The 18429-nt window shown below is 48.8% G+C and overlaps 1 protein-coding gene across 3 annotated transcripts in view; it reads right to left on the bottom strand.

The window, feature by feature from the left end:
* LOC141930273 (membrane-associated phosphatidylinositol transfer protein 3-like) overlaps positions 1-18150 on the bottom strand; it is a 29961-nt gene extending 11811 nt beyond the window's left edge. The window contains exons 1-5 of one of the 3 annotated variants that reach the window (XM_074840897.1): positions 18025-18150; positions 7007-7176; positions 6508-6538; positions 4728-4845; positions 3386-4326 (exon numbers count right to left, since the gene is read on the bottom strand). In XM_074840897.1, coding sequence (XP_074696998.1) covers position 4845; positions 6508-6538; positions 7007-7176; positions 18025-18062 — 240 coding nt within the window. In that variant the 5' untranslated portion in view covers positions 18063-18150 and the 3' untranslated portion in view covers positions 3386-4326; positions 4728-4844. Of the gene's footprint in view, positions 1-3049; positions 4327-4727; positions 4846-6506; positions 6539-7006; positions 7177-18024 lie in introns of those variants that run through there. The other 2 variants (XM_074840898.1, XM_074840899.1) reach the window with 2 other exon arrangements.
* Between the last annotated feature and the right edge of the window lie 279 nt (positions 18151-18429).

Raw genomic sequence — 18429 nt, 5'->3', positions numbered from 1 at the left:
GACCACGATCGAATTTCCCATTTGTAGTCTTGGTTAGGTCTTCTCTCTGTTGTAGAAACTGCTTCAAGAAAATGACTGAACCCCAAAGGAGGCTGCAAGAACAGCCCTAAACAGAGATCACTCTTTTTTTTCTCCAGGTGCTCTGAATTGCAAGTCGAACAAAAGGCTTCTTCCTCACCAGCACCATCATCTGCCTCTTCCTTCCTCGGTCAGAGGGTGCCTGGCAGCAAACCGGCGGGTTCTGTGGAACCACAGGGTCTGCCTCGTCAGACAAAGGTCACTGGGGAGGTGGGTCAAGGCACCAGGTGGACAGTGGATTTCTTTCTGGGATCTTGACATTGCTCTCTTTTCCCTGCCACACTCCAGCTTTCCTCACAGTTGCACCACTGCTCCCTCTCAAAGCATCCCGCCTAGACCCATCCCATTTCTCCACTTTTGCCCCTTGTGCCTTTGCAGCCCTCCCGGGGAGACTTTGGGAGGCCCTTAGCTGTCCCCTCCCACAACTTCTGGGGGTTCCCCACGGTTCTGGTCCTTTCAGGAGGAAAGGGCAGGACCTTTTGACAGCTCTCTTTGCAGGACGTGGCGGTGGGCACAGAGAACTCTCCAGAGAACAGCGGCTCCTCCACACCAGCTCCCACACCCAGGGCTGCTCGGGAGCAAACCCCGCCAAGGGAGAGAGTGTGCAGCAGATCCCCACGGCAGGGCTATGGGCTCCGGAGCCGTTTTGTGGAGCACACAGAGCACCACCACGCTGTGAGGGGGAGGAGGAGGTGGAGAGCAAGTCCTCCACATCGTGACCAAGTCCCAAGGGATGAGGCAGCTCCAGGGCCCTCCAAGGGCAGCTCCCAGTTGGCTCCTGCACCCAGGGCTGCTCGGGAGCAAACCCCGCCAAGGGAGAGAGTGCGGAGCAGATCCCCACGGCAGGGCTATGGGCTCCGCAGCCGGTTCGTGGAAACCACAGACTGTGACCTCTCAGCAGGGAGGAGGAGGAGGCAGAGGGTTTCCTCAGAGACACAGGTCAGACAACCATTCAGGGCAGCGCAGTGGTGACAGGGGCAGACTGTGGCCCTGCATGAGGGCAGAGCGTTTCAATCCTGTGTTGATTACTACAGGTAACGTGTCAGTTGCATGTTAATCCCATGTTGGTCACGTGTCAGTCCCGTGTCATTCACATGTTGATTCCCCGTTGATTGGGTCTCAATCCCGTGTGGGTCCCCTGTTAATCCCATGTTGCTCATGTGTTATTTGTGAGTCAACCCTCTGTTGATTTCCCATTGGTCCTGTCTCAATCCTATGTCAATCCCATGTTCACTCCCTGTTCATCCCATGTTGTTGTGTGTTGCTCACGTGTCAATCCCATGCCCACATGTCAACTCTATGTTGAGTCCCCATTGATTTTGCCTTAATCCCGTGTCAACCCCATGTTGGCTGCGTGTTCATTGCATGTTGGTCATGTGTCGTCCTGTGTCATTCACGTCAACCACCTCTTCATTGCCCATTGCCGTTGCCTTAAATCCCATGTAAATCCCGTGTCAGCTCTAAACCAATCCCCGTGGATCTTCCCTCGACCGCATGTTAATTTTGTGGCAGTTGCATGTTGCGCACGTGCCCATCCTGTGTCATTCACATGCCAACAATGTTGATCCCCCATGGATCCCGTGTCAACCCCGTGTCACTTGCGTGTCGTTCCCATGTCGATCCCCTGTGGACCCCGTCTCCATCACATATTGGTCACGTTTTAATCCCATGTCAGCAATAGGTCAATCCCATGTTGATCCATGTCCATCCCATGTCCATCCTGTTTCCATCTCATGTTGACCCATGTCCACATGTTGATGCGTGTCTATCCCATGCCCATTCCATGTTCATCCCATGTTGACCCTGTGTCAATCTGTCCATCCTATGTCCATCTGCTGTTCTGTGTCCATCCCATGTTAACCCATGTCCATCCCATGTCCATCCCATGTTGACCTGTCTCCATGCCAAGTTCATCCCCTGTTGGTACTGTGTCCATCCTGTGTCCATCCCATGTTGATCTGTGTCCATCCCGTGTCTGTCCTCTGTCCATCTCATGTCCATCCCGTGTTACCCAATGTCCATCCCTTCCCCATCCCGTGTCTGTCCCATGTCCATCCCATGTCCATCCCACATGGACCTGTGTCCATCCCGTGTCATTAGCACGTGCCTCCCCCCCTCCCCAAGGGGACCCCAGTGTCCAGGACCCTCCTCCTCCCCACCCCATTAACCATGGGCATTAATTACCCCCCACCCCTTTAATCACCCCTCATTAAAGACCACACATAATGACTCGGGCACAACGAATGACCATGGCAATGAACTATTCATGGGCATGTGGCAACAGGCAAATAATTGGCCTCAACACCCTGTGCGTGAGGAAGTAATTAATCAGGGTGACTTATGGCTAATCAGCCTGCTTATGTTAAATAAGGGGTGGGGCTATGGGGGCGTGGCCTGGTGTGGTGTCCCCCTCCCACACCCCCAGCACTGGTAATCAATGAATTAAAGAGTTAATGAAGTGTTGTGGTGTGACTGGAGGGGGGGAGGGGTGGGGAACCCAGGCATGGCCCCTGCCCCCCCCCATGGCCTCAAGGACTATTTATAGCCCCGCCCCTCACCCCACGGGGCCCTTCTGGGGGGGGAAGGGGAGGAGCTGCCCTGCCTGGATGGGGGAGGGGCTAGGGGGGGCAGATGTGGGGCTGTTTAAAAAACACCCTACCATTACAACCGTCCTAAGGTCAAACAGTGCCACTTTGTGGATGTAACTAAACGCTCCTGATATATTTGTAATTCTAAAAACCATTGACATCTTTCCAGGTTAGCAAGCGTTTTCCACGGATAATCAGCACAGAGTCATGCAAATGAGCGGTGCTTTAGAAAAGAACTGAGACTAGACAGTGAGAGGGCCGCAGAAGAGAGTGCTACAGGGTAACCAGAAGAACAGCCAAGGAAGCACTAAGGGACCAACAGAATATTCAACAGAAGAGAATTAAAAGGCGTTTGGCAAGAAAATAAAAAATTGGAATGAAGATTTGGTTTTAGCCACACTCTTACTAGTGTAAAGATAAATAAATATTCAGAAAGTAAAACACGAAAAAATACATCTGTTCTGCTGACAGCTCTTATTTTAAAAACCGGCTCTAACAAAAGAACTAAATAAAAACATCCTGAGTTTTATTTCTCACATTTCCAGGTATCTTTCTACCTTCCATTTCAGTAATAAGGGCACCTGACTCTTCTCACCTAACTTCCAATATCTGCATGACAGGTTTCAATTTGTCTGTTTTCCTCTCAACTACACCACAGTTATCACTCTTACCATAGGTACCTCTAAAAACTAATTATGTGTCAGGTAGACTCTGCTCACCTTGGAATGTGTTTGAAATGCCGGTCAGGTGAGTTTCTCTCCGGGCATGCTCCCTGCAGGATACCAGAGGGAGGATGGAAGTGAGAGCTAATTTGGAGAAAATAGTTTCAAATACTAGAATTTAACATCAAATTTTCCTGTCAGAGTGTCTGGAGGGTACCAGAGCCGAGACTGCAGAAAGAAGGACTATTGGCTAGAGAGTTCAGAAACACAGAGTCCCAGTCCAGTAAAGTATTTAAGCATTGAAATGTGCCATCCGTCTCTACCTGATCTCAATTCTTTATAGTGATCTCATTCTTCCACTGTAAATTTAAATCTGAGAAGGGAACTTTGACCTGTGCACATAGCTGTCACCAAAATATTATAGGAGGCCTCAGAAGTTGTGTTTGCTCTTTGCTTTCCAGTACCTGAAGGTAAACATTTAATTGTATGGTACACTGATTTCTTCCAAACTGGTAACAGGAACGCTTGCTTTGCAGAAGAGCTTGCTTTAGATTCCTGTAGCAAGTGGAGAACTGTTGAACAGACACATCGTTTCTTGCGCCAGTCTTATTAGTTTCATTGTCTATAAGCCCTGTCTCAGACATCTTGCTGAAGGAAGCTATCAGAACTTAACGACATTGTGTTGTCTCTTTGCTGACACATTCCCATCGATAAATGGCAAGCACATACAGTAATCAGAGTCGGGGTTACTGTCCTGGTTTGGGCCAGGATAGAGTTAACTTTCCTTGGGCTTTGAGGGAGCACAGCTGGAGGGCCGGGTCCGGATCCATCACTGAAGCGTTCCATATCATGGGACGTCATGCTCAGTATCTGGGCGGACGCGGACTCTCTCTCGCACGCCGTTCTCAGTTTCTGGGTCGGCGGGGCAGGATTCTCTGGTGCGGTCGGGTCGCTGCTGGGGATGGGCTCCGTACCAGTCACCGCTCAGTGAGCCACTGCTGCATTTTACCCATTTTGGACTTGCTATTGTTACTGTTGTTTTTGTTACTATTACTAATTTATTTTTATTCAACCTACGAATTTCTTCTTTTGTCCCTCCCCTGTTTCACCAGAGGCGGGGGGGGGTGGGGGGGGGGTGGGGGGGGGTGTGGGGGCGGTGAGGGGGAAGTAAACCTGAGGTAAAGCTGAGTTCAAATCACAACAGTTATCTTCAGAAATTTCCTTGTTACCGGTCAGGGCAAAGCTGCCCCTTTTTTCTTCTCTTGCCTTGCAGCCTTCCCCAGTAACACAGATGAGTTTCAAGTTGAAAACAGCATTATGGACTCATAGCCAAAATATGGTGAGTCACTTTGTTTTTAAAATTACCACCTGAGACAAATCCCTGTAGGCTCATCTTTACCTTGTTCATGCTTTGCCTACATTTCAGACAAGGAAGGGTTATGATCAGCTTGCAGAGCTTCCCGTGTCCCAGTGATCCTGCTTCACAACATAAGTGTCAGGAAGGCAGCTCTCACCCCCGTGAATCCAACCTTATTTCTAAAGGGCATGTTTATATGGCCAACAATGACTTTTAAATATTAATTGTCACAGTTTTGAACACACAAATGTGCAGCACAGCCTTCAAGGCAAGACTCTCAGATTGCACAGAGAATTACACACAAAAACTGTATCCCTTCAGGGTAATGCCTCTTGCAAAAAGCCATGATTCCATTAAATTTTCACACATTTTCCAATACATGTGTATATTCCCTTGAAGCGAAATGTGAATTTCATCTGTGCTCATCAGGACTGACTGATGGGAGGGCTTACTGCACACGGTCAGCTGCTGACAGCCACCACTGGCCGACGACAGATGTGTCCATGTCTGACCGTGAGGTGCTCTCGTACCAAACACAGCCAGGATTTTCTACTTAACTGTGCAGTAACTGGCATCTGTCCTCAAAGACTCTAAAAAAAGTATCTAATGAAACAGATGCATGCCCTATTTCATACCTGATTCCAGAGTAAATGTGTCCATTCTGATTCATTACATGGAAACCAGGACATCTTACAGAAATACGAATTCTAGCTCAAAGAATTTGAAGCCATGCACACAAATTGATACTGATAGATTTTTCCACGTGAAGTCCTACAAAAAAAGCCCCTCAACTCTCTGCAAGCCGCCAGCAAAACCCCCACCAACTTCAGAGGGAAGTGCTGCTAATCTTGTAAAGAAATCCCTAACACAGAAAACAATTTGCAGTGCAGTTCTCAAAGCCAGCCATCACCTATGTATTTTATGTTTCCCTGACAGTTCTTTCACAGAGGCAAAAGCCTTAGTTTGTGGGAAAATACGTATATGAATCCCCATTCTCTTTAGATGAACTTCATTTTTGGTTTGGGCTTAGTTTTTTTTTTTTATTATTTGAACAAAACACAGTACTGCAAGTATGAGGAATGAAATGCGAAATGGGAATGTAATTATGCTCTCTGGTAAATCCATGGAACCTGCTAAAAAAAGTCCTACCAGATTTCTAAAGGCTCTGAAACACATAGGTTGGGTAATTTTTTTAATTATGGCAGGTAGAATGATTTTCAGTTTATATTACATTCCCCTTTATTCTCACAATCAAATGTGTCTTTGAAAGCTCAGTCAAATGGCATTACTGAAAAGTCTATAAATTGAGAAGAAAAAAATTGGGAATCCCAAATTGTTGTCTCTTCTCACTACTGCAACTGATTTTCCTCCCTCACCTGATAAATGAGTATATTGTTTCCTACGAAGATGCCATGCTATCCAAACCTCATAACAACACAAAGAGGCAAAACACACACTGAATTCTGAAAAGTAAGCTCTAACTGAAAAATGGAAAAAATCCAGATGTATTTAGACATAAAACCAAAAAAAATCCTGTATGTGTCTGATCACTAGGCTCTGTTATCAGAGAGGAAAAACTGGCCCACAACCAACACACCTGGGAGCCCAAATTTACCCATGAAGCCAGACATGAGCAAGATGCAATGCTGAACCAAGCACAGCTGTTATTTTTGGTATCTTTTCCAAGGACTGATCCTTGGTGAGGCGTAAGCTTCATGTTATATGACACCGAGTATATGATCAACACCAGAACAAAAGACAATACTGCAAACAGGTGAGCAGTGACACCCGCGGAACAACCCTCATCACCTCAGTACCTACCTAAATGTGGAGGTTTGAACTCAGCCGGCAGCCTGAGGAACAAAAGAAGAGAATTCGTGGATTGAATAAAAAGAAAGAATTTACTAAATATAACAAGAGAACAACAGTAACAATAATAAGTTCAAAAAGAAAACGGGTAAAATGCAGCAGTGGCTTACCGAGCGTGACGACTGCCCCGCCCCCCCCCCCCCCCCCCCAGCAACAATACCGTCAGATGAGCAGACGGCGCTCGAGAGAGAGAGAGAGCGAGAGCAAGCAAGCCTGAGAGAGAGCCCACCCACCTGGGCATGACATCACATGGTATGAAATACTCCAATGAAAATTAACTCCATCCCGGTCGAAACCAGGACACTAAACTAACACTTCCATCTTTTAGAGGAAGAAACTTATCTCACTCCCCAGTCTTTAACTAGGCTCTTCTATTTACCTCTTTTTATATGAGTCTCTTTCTTTACAAAGACCATTAAACAGCCTGTATTCTAACCCCCGAAAGAGCTTACCATCCAGGCCAGGCAGAACAGTACTCCTCACAGCCAGCACCAAACCAAGCGGCAGTCCAAAGAGGAAGAAATGAGACAGGTCGAATTCAAATGGGCCCAGGTTTACTTCTGAGAGACTGGAATTCACAGGAAGGATGTCTGCACCATCTTTCAACACACCTGAGTGGATGCTGAGCAAAGAAAACGTGCTGATTCAACAATAATGAAGAGGGCATCCAGAGAAAAAAATCCATTCCCAAAACCGGCTGCTTAGAAAGCTCTAGCATCTGTACCTAGATCAGGCAATACGCCTTAAACTGTAGATAGATACGGCAGTATAGCAGCCACTGATGATTTCCAGGGTGTCTGTTCAGTAAATTTACTACCTTCAACATGCAAGAATTTTCTAGTTATTCTACAGAATCCTTATTGGTAAGTTACACAAGGACTCTGAGACTGAAGTTTACCTCCCTTGCCTTTTAGCAGTACAGGAGTATGTAAGCTTATTCTGAAGCTTCTGCTACAAATTCTAACCTACTCAACCTGCAGAAGGACAATGGTATTAAAAAGGAATAAAGTATGTTCCATAGGTACATAAAAAGCATTGTTCTAATCTGTTCCCTGAACTATGAACCAGGATTTCACTACTTTTCAACTATCTATTACGGGTTAAAATTAGTGATGCTTACAGACAGTTTTTAACCTGTTAAGTGTATTAAACACTTCCATTTGCTTTGTATGCCACACGTGCATGAGGTGAGTACACATCACCTATCCTTCACCGACAGAGACATTTAGTTCTGCTAGAGATGAAACACCTACATTCAGAAGCAGAAACATAGCACAGACACCTGCTGTCCCGTCATGAGACAGAGCAGAACATGCACACAACATGGGTAACAAACAGGAGGAGCTTGAAGCCATGATGCAAAATAAAAATTATGATGTAGTGGCTATTACAGAAACATGGTGGGATGTCTCCCATGACTGGAGTGTGCCAGTTGATGGCTACAAGCTCTTTAGGAGGGACAGACAAGGAAGGAGAGGCAGTGGGGTGGCGCAGTTTGTCAGGGACTGTTATGATTGCTTTGAGCACAAGTGTAGCGAAGACAGGGTAAAGTGTCTTTGCGTTAGAATCAGGGGGAAGGCCAACAGGGCAGATGTTGTAGTAGGAGTCTACTATAGGCCACCCACCCAGGACAGAGAGGTGGATGTAATATTCTAGAGGCATCTATGTGAAATCTCACGATCGCTTGCCCTTGTTCTTGTGGGAGACTTTAACTTCCCAGACATCTGCTGGAAATACAACACAGCAGAGCGGGACCAGTCCCAGAGATTCCTGGAATGTGTGGCAGATAACTTCCTGACACAACTGGTGAGCGAACTGACCAGAGAAGGTGCCCTGCTGGATCTCCTCTTTGTCAACAGAGAAGGACTGGTGGATGATGTGGCGGTCGGAGGCCGACTAGGGCACAGCGATCACGAAATAATAGAGTTCTCTATTCTTAGAGAGGCCAGGAGAGGACTAAGCAGAACTGACATCCTGGACTTCCAAAGGGCTGATTTTGTCTTGTTTGGGCACCTGCTTGACAGGATCCCTTAGGAGACAGTCCTGAAGGGTATAGGGGTCCAGGAAGGCTGGGCATTCTTCAGGAAGTAAGTCTTAATGACTCAGGAGCAGGCAGTCCCCAGGTGCTGTAAGAGAAGCCGGCGACAGAGAAGACCACCCTGGCTAAACAGGGAGTTTTGGCTGGAACTCAGGGAGAAAAGGAGAGTTTACCGCTTTTGGAAGAAGGGACTAGCCACTCACAGTGATTACAAAGAGGCTGTGAGGCTATGCAGGGCAGAAATCAGGAGGTCTAAAGCCCAGCTGGAAATTAATCTGGCTTCAGCAATCAAGGATAACAAGAAATGTTTCTATAAGTATGTGAGCAGCAAAAGAAAGACCAGGGAGAGTCTCCAACCCCTGCTAGACGCAGGAGGAAACATGGTAACAAGTGATGAGGAAAAGGCTGAGGTGCTTAATGCCTTCTTTGCCTCAGTCTTTAATAACAACACTAGCTGTATTGAGGGAATCCAGCCTCCTCAGCCAGAGGACAGAGACTGGGAGAACCACCCCCCCGCATTCCAGGAGACAGTCAGTGACCTACTGCATCACGTAGACACACACAAGTCTATGGGACCGGATGGGATACACCCGAGGGTGCTGAAGGAGCTGGCTGGGGTGCTCGCCAAGCCGCTTTCCATCATTTCCCAGCAGTCCTGGCTGACCGGGGAGGTCCCGACAGATTGGAAATTGGCCAATGTGACGCCCATCTATAAGAAGGATCGGAAGGATGATCCGGGAAATTACAGGCCTGTCAGCTTGACTTGGGTGCCTGGGAAGCTGATGGAGCAGCTCATCATGAGTACCATCACACAGCACATGCGGGACAACCAGATGATCAGGCTCAGTCAGCAATGGTTTATGAAAGGCAGGTCCTGCTTGACAAACCTGATCTCCTTCTACAATAGGGCAACCTGCTTATTGGATGAGGGAAAGGCTGTGGATGTTGTCTACCTTGACTTTAGTAAGGCCTTTGACACCGTTTCCCACAGCATTCTCCTGGCAAAACTGGCTGCTCATGGCTTGGATGGGCACACGCTTCTCTGGGTAAAAAAATAACCCTAACCCTACCCCTAACCCTAACCCCTAACCCTAACCCTAACCCTAACCACTTTCGTAACCCTAACCCTTAATCCTAAACCCTAACCCTAACCTCTAACCCCTAACCCCTAAACACTAACCCCTAACCCCTAACGCCTGATCCCTAACATATAACCCCTAATACTAACCACTAACCCTAACACCTATCCCTAACCCCTGAACCTAACCCCTAACCCTAATCCTAACCCTAAAACCTAACCCTAACCCTTACGCCTAAACCTAACCATAACCCCTAAGACCTAAGCCCTAAGTCCGAAGACCTAACCTCTAACCCTAACCCCAACACTACACATAACCCCTAACCCCTACCCCCTAACCCCCAACTCCTAACTGTAAGGAACTGTGTTAGACTTTGCTTGTCTCAACATTGCTGTTTTGCGACAACTACTTCCTGGCCCCAGCACCCTGTGGCTCTAAACGAGTACGCTTTGGAGGAGACGGAAAGTCCCAGATGAAACCACGACATCCGCTCAAGGCTAGAACAACGACAGTCTTGGCAGTGCCTGTCAAGCTGTACCTGCGCGCGAGCTGGGTGAAGAGGAAATCGGGGCGAGGAGGACGTGCAAAGGCTGAAGGCACCACAGGTCGACACCCACCACCCCCCCCCCCCCCCCCCGCCAGCACGACCACCATGAACACCTGGGCATGTGCGCATGGAGGACCACGGGGTGGCACGTATTACAATGAGCTATGTGGAAATGGGCAGACTCTTCAGAGAAATTGTGGGGACTGGGACAATAAAAGGACTGCGTACTCCTCCTTCAGGGGCACCTTCTTCAACGCTTGTTACTTGAAGCCGGGACCTCGGCAGAGCTTGGAGCTTGGAGTCACCATCACCTGCACCAAGCCCAAGCCAACGGAACATCGCTGGATCCCTGGTGGTGGTGGTAATTATCTGCATCTCTACCGTTTTCTTGCTTAGGGATTCTGACTTTCCCTTTCTTTTCCTCTCTGTCCTATCGCTATTATTAATTGTTACAGCAAATAAAGTTCATAAGTTTATACAGCATTTGACCTCGTTTGTGTCTTAATCTCGCTCTTGGGATCGTTTAAGAACTCGCCCCGATATTGGATCGGGACATTAACCCTTAACCCCAACCCCTAACCCCTAATCGCTAACCCCTAACCTCTAAGTCTAACCACTAACCCCTAACCCTAACAGTAACCCAAATCCTAACCCTAACCTTAAACACCAGCCCCCTGCACCCAGCCCCTTACCCATAAAGCCTAACCGCTAACCCTAACACATAACCCCTAACTCTAACCCTAAGCCCTAACCCTCAGACTTAACCCTAAAACCTAACTCCTAACTCTAACCCATAACCCCTAACCCTAACCCCAACCCTAACCCCTTACCCTAACCCTATACCCTATCCCTAAGCCCTAACCCTAAGCCCTAACCCTAAGAACAAGCCCTCACCACAAACCCTATCCCTAAGCCCTAACCCCAACCCTAAACCCAACCCCTAACCCTAACCCCTAACCCCTAGTGCCTAACCCTAACCCCAAGCTCTAACCACAAACCCTAACCCAAACCCCTAAACCCTAAACCCTACCCCTTATCCCTAACCCCAAACCCTAACCCCTAACAATAACCCCTAACCCCAAGCCCTAACCATAACACCTAACCCCTAACCCTTACTCTAACCCCAACCACATAACCCTAACCCCTAATGCTAAACCCTAACCCCAACCCCTAACCCCTAACCCTATCCCAAACACTAACCCAAACCCTAAACCTAACCCCTAACACTAACCCTACCCCTACCCCAAACCCCTAACCCCTAACCCCTAACCCCTAACCCCTAACCCCTAACCACTAACCCCTAACCCTAACCTATACTCGCTAAACCCTAACCTCAACCCCTAAACCCAACCCCTAACCCCTAACCTCTAACCCTAACCCCTAAAACTTAAACCTAAACCTAACCTTAACCCAAACCATAACCCTAATTCTAACCCTCAGCCCCAGCCCCTTACCCCTAACGCGTAACCCCTAACCCCTAACACCTAACCCCTAATCCCTAACCCTAACTCATAACTCTAACACCTAACCCATAACCCCTAACCCTAAACCTAAGCCCTAACCCTAACCCCTAATCCCTAACCCGAACCTTAACTCGTAATTCTAACACCTAACCCATAACCCCTAACCCTAAACCTAAGCACTAACCCTAACCCTAGCCCCTACCCCTAACACCTAACCGCTAACCCCTAACCCATTACCCTAACCATAAACGCTAACCCTAAGCCCTAACCCCTAAATCTTAACACCTAACCCCGAACCCTAATCTCAGTCAGGGTCACCTACGTTATAGGAATGGTAAGGTCTGGTCCCCCAACGCCACCCGGAGCTCCCTGCAGTGGTAGGAGGGGGTTCACTGGGAAGCACCAATGCCTGTTCCACTTCTTGGTCTGTCAGCTGAGTACAGACAGCGCAAGTCAGAGATGGACATCCAGACAGACAGTTGCTTGTACAAACCAAAGTGTTTCAGCCAGAAAATACTGAAGAGAGGCCAGAGTCCCAAACAACCTGACAGAGCATGTGGTAAATGGGGGGAAGGGAAGGGAAGGGAAGGGAAGGGAAGGGAAGGGAAGGGAAGGGAAGGGAAGGGAAGGGAAGGGAAGGGAAGGGAAGGGAAGGGAAGGGAAGGGAAGGGAAGGGAAGGGAAGGCAAGGCAAGGCAAGGCAAGGCAAGGCAAGGCAAGGCAAGGCAAGGCAAGGCAAGGCAAGGCAAGGCAAGGCAAGGCAAGGGAAGGCAAGGCAAGGGAAGGCAAGGGAAGGCAAGGGAAAGCAAGGGAAAGCAAGGGAAGGCAAGGCAAGGCAAGGCAAGGCAAGGCAAGGCAAGGCAAGGCAAGGCAAGGCAAGGCAGGGCAAGGCAAGGCAAGGCAAGGCAAGGCAAGGCAAGGCAAGGGAAGGCAGGGCAAGGCAAGGCAAGGCAAGGCAAGGCAAGGCAAGGGTTCCTGAAGCCCCCAAGGCCCACGGGGCAGGAAAAGTCAGAAAGCAGGCAGCATTCCTGAGAGTCAGGCCAGCTGTAAGCGAGCCCAGCTCATGGGCTCAGAAAAGCAGAGCTGTAACTCGTACTGAGCGCCAAGATCTGCTCAGCTAAGATATGTCAAACACTCAATAAAACAGCAGCTCTGGTTTGGCTTTTTTTTCTTCCATTGGATGAATAAACTTTTCTATCAGGATGCAATCAGGAACCCAACTCCAATTTGGCTGGGACAGCCTTTCCTCTGATCAGGAACCTGGAAATCTCAGCTCAGCCACTCACAAGTTTCTCGCTCGCAGGGAGACTGCTTATAACAGCACAGCAGATTAAACACAACAAGCAGTCACTGCAAAAATCAAGGCAAACCCAGAGCTGCTGCTTGCCAGCAGAGCATTTTAATGGAGGGAGCAGAGCGAAGGATCCTTCTTTCACTGATCCCTTGAAAGTATGCAACTGCTTTCCATCACTCATCTCCACCCAGACTGAGAAGGCTGAAGGGGTTCAGTTCTTCCTGCAGTCAGGGCCGAATAACGGACACTTGTCACCACACATCTGCACCTGGGACTTGTCCACATCTGACTGACACAACCACTGCAACAACACAGTGCAACACCCAAAGTCTGTCCTAACACTTGATAACCACGCCTAGAGGGCACAGCTCATGGAACAGCAGGGCCAACCCTGAAACAGAGATCTGCCCAGGGCATGGGGGAGAACGGGGAGGAAGATGCAGTGCTGGAAGCACTGGGTTCCTGAAGCTAACAGCAGCACGGATGCAATCTAGACAAAAAGCTCTGCCTGCTGCATTCCCATTGAGTAATTAGTGGGAGGTTTAGCTTTCTGTATTTGTAAGGTTGTCCTGTACCTTGCTAGAGGGGTATGTCTCGTGCAGATCTGCAGTAGGGGATGTCCCAATTCACTCAGCCCCGGCAAATCAAAGCTGTATCCTAATGACAGAAAGCAGAGCTGAGCTGAGAGATGGGACCACTGTGAAAGCCACTGCCTGACGTCCAGGACAGAAGAGCAGAGGTCTCCAGTCTCCATCACAAGGGGCCACTCCCAAAGTGCCTCCTACCTTCTGGTCAGTAAAGCCGTAACTTACAGACCAGTGACATCTTTGAGAAAGGGTCCGAAACCTCCACTGCGAACAGCAGATGAGCCCCAGATGTCTTCAGCACAGGGTTGGCTGGATTATTCACAGCCAGGGAATCAGCTAAATGCAGTTTAACTCATTTGCCTGCTTAATCTAGAGCACTTTTAAATCCCCATACACTGATCCAAGGTGCTAGAGGTATTTTAACCCTTGAGAGCCCAAGATGCTAAACACTGGTTAAGAAAGCAATTTTAAATGTACAAATCTAATTTCCTTCAATGTTTCAGTAACTGTGAATGAACTCCTCATCCATCCTGGCTACCAGCTCTTGCTACAAGGAGGATTCATTCGGCTCCATCTGGCTTAAAATACTGAGCTGAATCAGCAGATCCTGTCCTGGAGGAACAGGTAACCCTGCCCTGAACCTCTGTGCATCACGCAGCCCCAATCTGCCACTGCAGATTAAGGGCCAGAAGCAGAACAGAAACAGAACAAAGAATAAACTGACAAACTGCTGGATTTGGAGACCTGGTATCCCCCTCCCAAAAGACACGTCCAAAGACACCTGGGCTACAGGATTGTTCCTTCAAGTACAAGAGGTAATACAGTAAACCCTCTTGTTTTCTCCGGGATTTGGTCAGCAGAGAGCTGCCCACCAACCCCTGGACAGAAGAGCACACATCCTAATTAAGGGCAACATGTAAAAGCCCAAAGCAACAAGGTGGCATCTGGCAAGTGACAAAGATACAGCAGCTTTTGGTAACAATTCTTTGAAGGGAAAGCCAGAGTTGATAGGCATCCCCGCTGGAAGGCTCTTACAGAGGAGAGTGTTAAACAGCGTCAACTGGCAGGTTTAAGCATTGTCTGGGAAATGTCAAACACTGTCAAGATACCACAGAGCTCTCTGCAGCCAAGCCCCAGCAAGGGACTCCTGTGGGCTCATCTCTGAGAACACAGACTGATGGGCCACCAGCCCTGCCAACAGAAAACACCTTATCAGCAGCTGGTGCAGAGAGCACAGCGCCCTCAAGATCACCAAACCACCCAGGTCAGCCCACCCAGACACCCAGCATCTCCCCGCAGTACCTGCAGCCACATCTGCAGCCCAGCCCTGCTGTCAGAATCCTCTCGGACTGGTCGGGTCAGCGCTCCCAGCCTTCCAAACCCCGGCCTTCTGGGAGCTGCACTCAGCCCAGCCCAGGGAAAAAAGATGAAGACACCCCTTAACTCTATTTGGAGACTTCCAGGATTTCTCCCACCTCAGGGAAAAGGAAATGGAACAAAAATTTTTGTTCAGTTTTTCCAAAGCAAAATAAAACCCAACCACTGCAGCAGCGAGACAGCTGTCACAGGAGTAGAGATCTTCAAAGCCCTGAAATAAATAGTCTTGCCTCTGGCTTCCAGCTGCATGGGATTGCTTTATAGCATCTTAGACAAAACCCACAATAAAATACCTCCGACAAGTTATCAAAGAAACAGCATTAAGGTTGTCCACAGGATTAGGCACTGGCTTCTAAACCCCCCATTCTTTGGTACCTTCAGCAAACGGCCAGCTCTGATTCAGCCCTCGCTTGATTTCTGAAAGGGTGACAAAAGCAGCTTCAGCAAGATCAGAGTCAGACCACAAAATCTGCTTCCTTTAGAGATCAGGCCCTGCTGTCTCTGAGCAGCTCAAATCCCCCAACAGCCGCTGGGCCTGCAGGAACTGAACAGCTCGAGTCTGACCAGGGGATGAGGCAAAGCCTGGGGAAGAAGGCCAACTGTGAAACAGTTTGACAGAGAAGAGGTGAGAGAGAAAATGTGGGGCAATAGAGCTTTCAAAGGAGATTAAAAGAATCAGGGCTTCGTGAACCCAATCCATGAACTAGAGGTTTTGTATCTGTACAGATGTTATTGGACTTGGAATGGCAGAACACTAAAATCCATTGCCCAGGGAGAACAGAGAAGCTTTGGAGATGAGCACAGAGCACAGCGCTGCCAACTCTTTAACAGCCAGCAGAGCACACCTCCTCCCGGGGGGGGCAGCTCTAACTGCCACACTGCTGCCAGGGAGGACAGGGGAGGAGAGTCAGGACAGCTGCAAAAAGTTCATGAGACTTCTCAAAGGGGAAAAAAAGGAAAGAGAAGATAACCAAGATCTTTTTACCAGGCTGTCTGTGACAAGAGCCATCAAAACATGAGTGGGTGATGGACAGCTGGGGAGAACAGTCAGGATTCGACAGAACAGTTCAGACAGCATGAAATCAGAAAGAAAATGAACATTCGTCAAAAAAACCTCTTAGTATTTTGCTTTGCCTGAGAGGTACCTCTGTGTCACAGGTAAATATCCCATTCCGCTGCCCACATGCAGACTTATTCCAACAGAGAATTATTCCAGTAACCAATGGCTTTTCTACACAATAACCTCTGCAGCCTGGGGCAATGCAGCCGTGCATTCGAGTACATGCACACCCAGTATGTGCAGGCTGGCAGCTCAAACCTTTGCATACTTCTCTCTTCATTGCTCCTGAAGCATTTTGACTCCCCAACCCTACACCCTGGTTCTGCAATAATTCCCCACACAGTCAAACTACAGTTTCAGGCACATCCCATTGCCTGCCCAGGATGGAATCCCCAAAGTGCGACTGCTCCCAATTCCATTTTTCCTGTAGGAAACAATGGGATAGAGAGGAATGTGTGCAGGCACTTCAGCAATGCACACAGCCGAACCACGCAGGAACAGCTGGTGTGAGGTGGAAGGTGGTGAGACAGAAGTGAGACTTCTGGGGTTGTCAGCTGCCACTTCAACACCTGGTAATGACAGAAGTAGTAGAGGAAATTCTAACTGCTTTTAATATACCAAGAAATAACTGCTACTTGCCTGAGGTTTAGAGTGGAAAATCCCTTTATAACACAAAATTAATTTCCATGATGTCCTGGTGACCCTGTGTGACCCCTCTTCAAACAGATCACCATTCTGAAACCTCTCAACTGCTTCTCCTGTGACACTGAACACCTGACAAATCTTTCACTGCCAGTGGTCCTGCTGCCTCTCCTGATCCATCACATTTTCATCACCTCCTTCAGATGCCTGCTGCTCACCATGGCCAGTGAAGGATGAAGGAAAACAGGACCATGACAACAGTAACCAGAGCAGGGTATTAAAGAACTGACAGCAGAGCTCTGAAACAGAAGGCACAGACAGCAAGGCATTACTGTGCACAAGCTTTCACAGTGCAGACGCAGTATAGACAGGGTAAGAATCTGCTCCCCAGCTCTGGAAAACCCAATCCCCTCAGCAGCAGCACTACTGACACCTGCAAGTTTCCTTCCTTAAGTTCTAAGGACAGAGGAGCATCCCCTGGATCCAGATGCAGCCCCCCTCTGAGCACTGCCATTCTGAGGTGTTGCATTTTTCATATCGATCAGCAATAACTTATAAAACAAGATTTCAGTTAACTGTCCTAAAACGTAAAACAACAACAGGAATTGCTTCAAAAGGTCAATCAGAGATGAGCTGGCCCCACATGCTGCATGGCCTCCCCTGACCACCACACACAAAGCTCAAGCCCTCCCCAGCCTGTCCCAGCCAGCGCCCCAGGAAGGTGCTGTCAGACCTCTCCGCTCCCCTGACAGCCCCCCGGCCAGCTCCCCGGCACAGGGCACACGCCGGCTGCAGGCCGCCAGCCAGCCTTAGGGACAGGGAGTCACTTCAGGAAAACTCACATTTTCCCCAAAGACCAGGTTCTGCTCCGACCCCGAGCTACCGCCGCGAGCCCGCAGCACCCTGCCTCTCCGCAGCACCCGCGGGGTGCAAACCCCGACCCGGAGCAGACACCAGCCCTGTCCCACCTGCTTCACACGGCATCCCTGCAGCCACAGGCACCTCCTGAAAGGGGGCAACCTGCAAGAGCAGTTTTTAAATGTGTTTCTACAAAGACCAGGCAATTACAGAAAAGAGATTTCACAGGGAGAAAACCAGTGAAAAGGAGGAGGAGGAAGTCGGTCTGCCTGGCTACATGAAATCGGGATGAGAACGAGCAGAGATGCAGGGCACAGCAGAACTGAACAGGAGCTTGAAGGTGATGGGAAGAAAAAGCAGACAAGGTGAACTACACAGGTGTTCTGGACAGGAAACTTATTTTGTTTAGGTCTTGATTAATTCTCCCTTATCAGTTATTCTGATGATTAATTCTATTTTCTCATGGGAATTTTGTCAACATTTAAAAAGATGCACAGGAGACCCCAGGAGAAGCCCCAACACTCACCTAGGAACGAGGTGACAATCTGCAGACTGACAGCACATCGGGCGGGACAAGCTGGCAAAGAAACACGGTGGCAACCAGTTACATCACGTTTACAGCAATCCACAGGCACATGCAGTGAAAAGCGACTATTTCATGCAGAGCTGGTGCAGAGCAGAGAGGTGGACATGAAGGAGCAGCTGACGGGGGAGGCTGAAGCAGTGCCACCCACGGCAGGAGCTCTGCCCGCTGTTTGCAGGCTCAGAGCAAGTGGTGCTGCCGGATTTCCCAACCAGAAGCACTCCCAGGATCCCAGCACACAGAAACTTGTCCTTTAATTACTTTTCAATTACTTCTTGTACCTTCATTGTGTGAGACTTCTGCTCTGCCTGCAGATGTCAAGAGATTCTTTTCTGAAAGCAGAGCAGG

This window comes from Strix aluco, chromosome 15 (genome assembly GCF_031877795.1).
Source record: "Strix aluco isolate bStrAlu1 chromosome 15, bStrAlu1.hap1, whole genome shotgun sequence".
In the NCBI taxonomy this organism is placed as follows: domain Eukaryota; kingdom Metazoa; phylum Chordata; class Aves; order Strigiformes; family Strigidae; genus Strix; species Strix aluco.
This window is presented reverse-complemented; position numbering and strand designations above follow the sequence as displayed.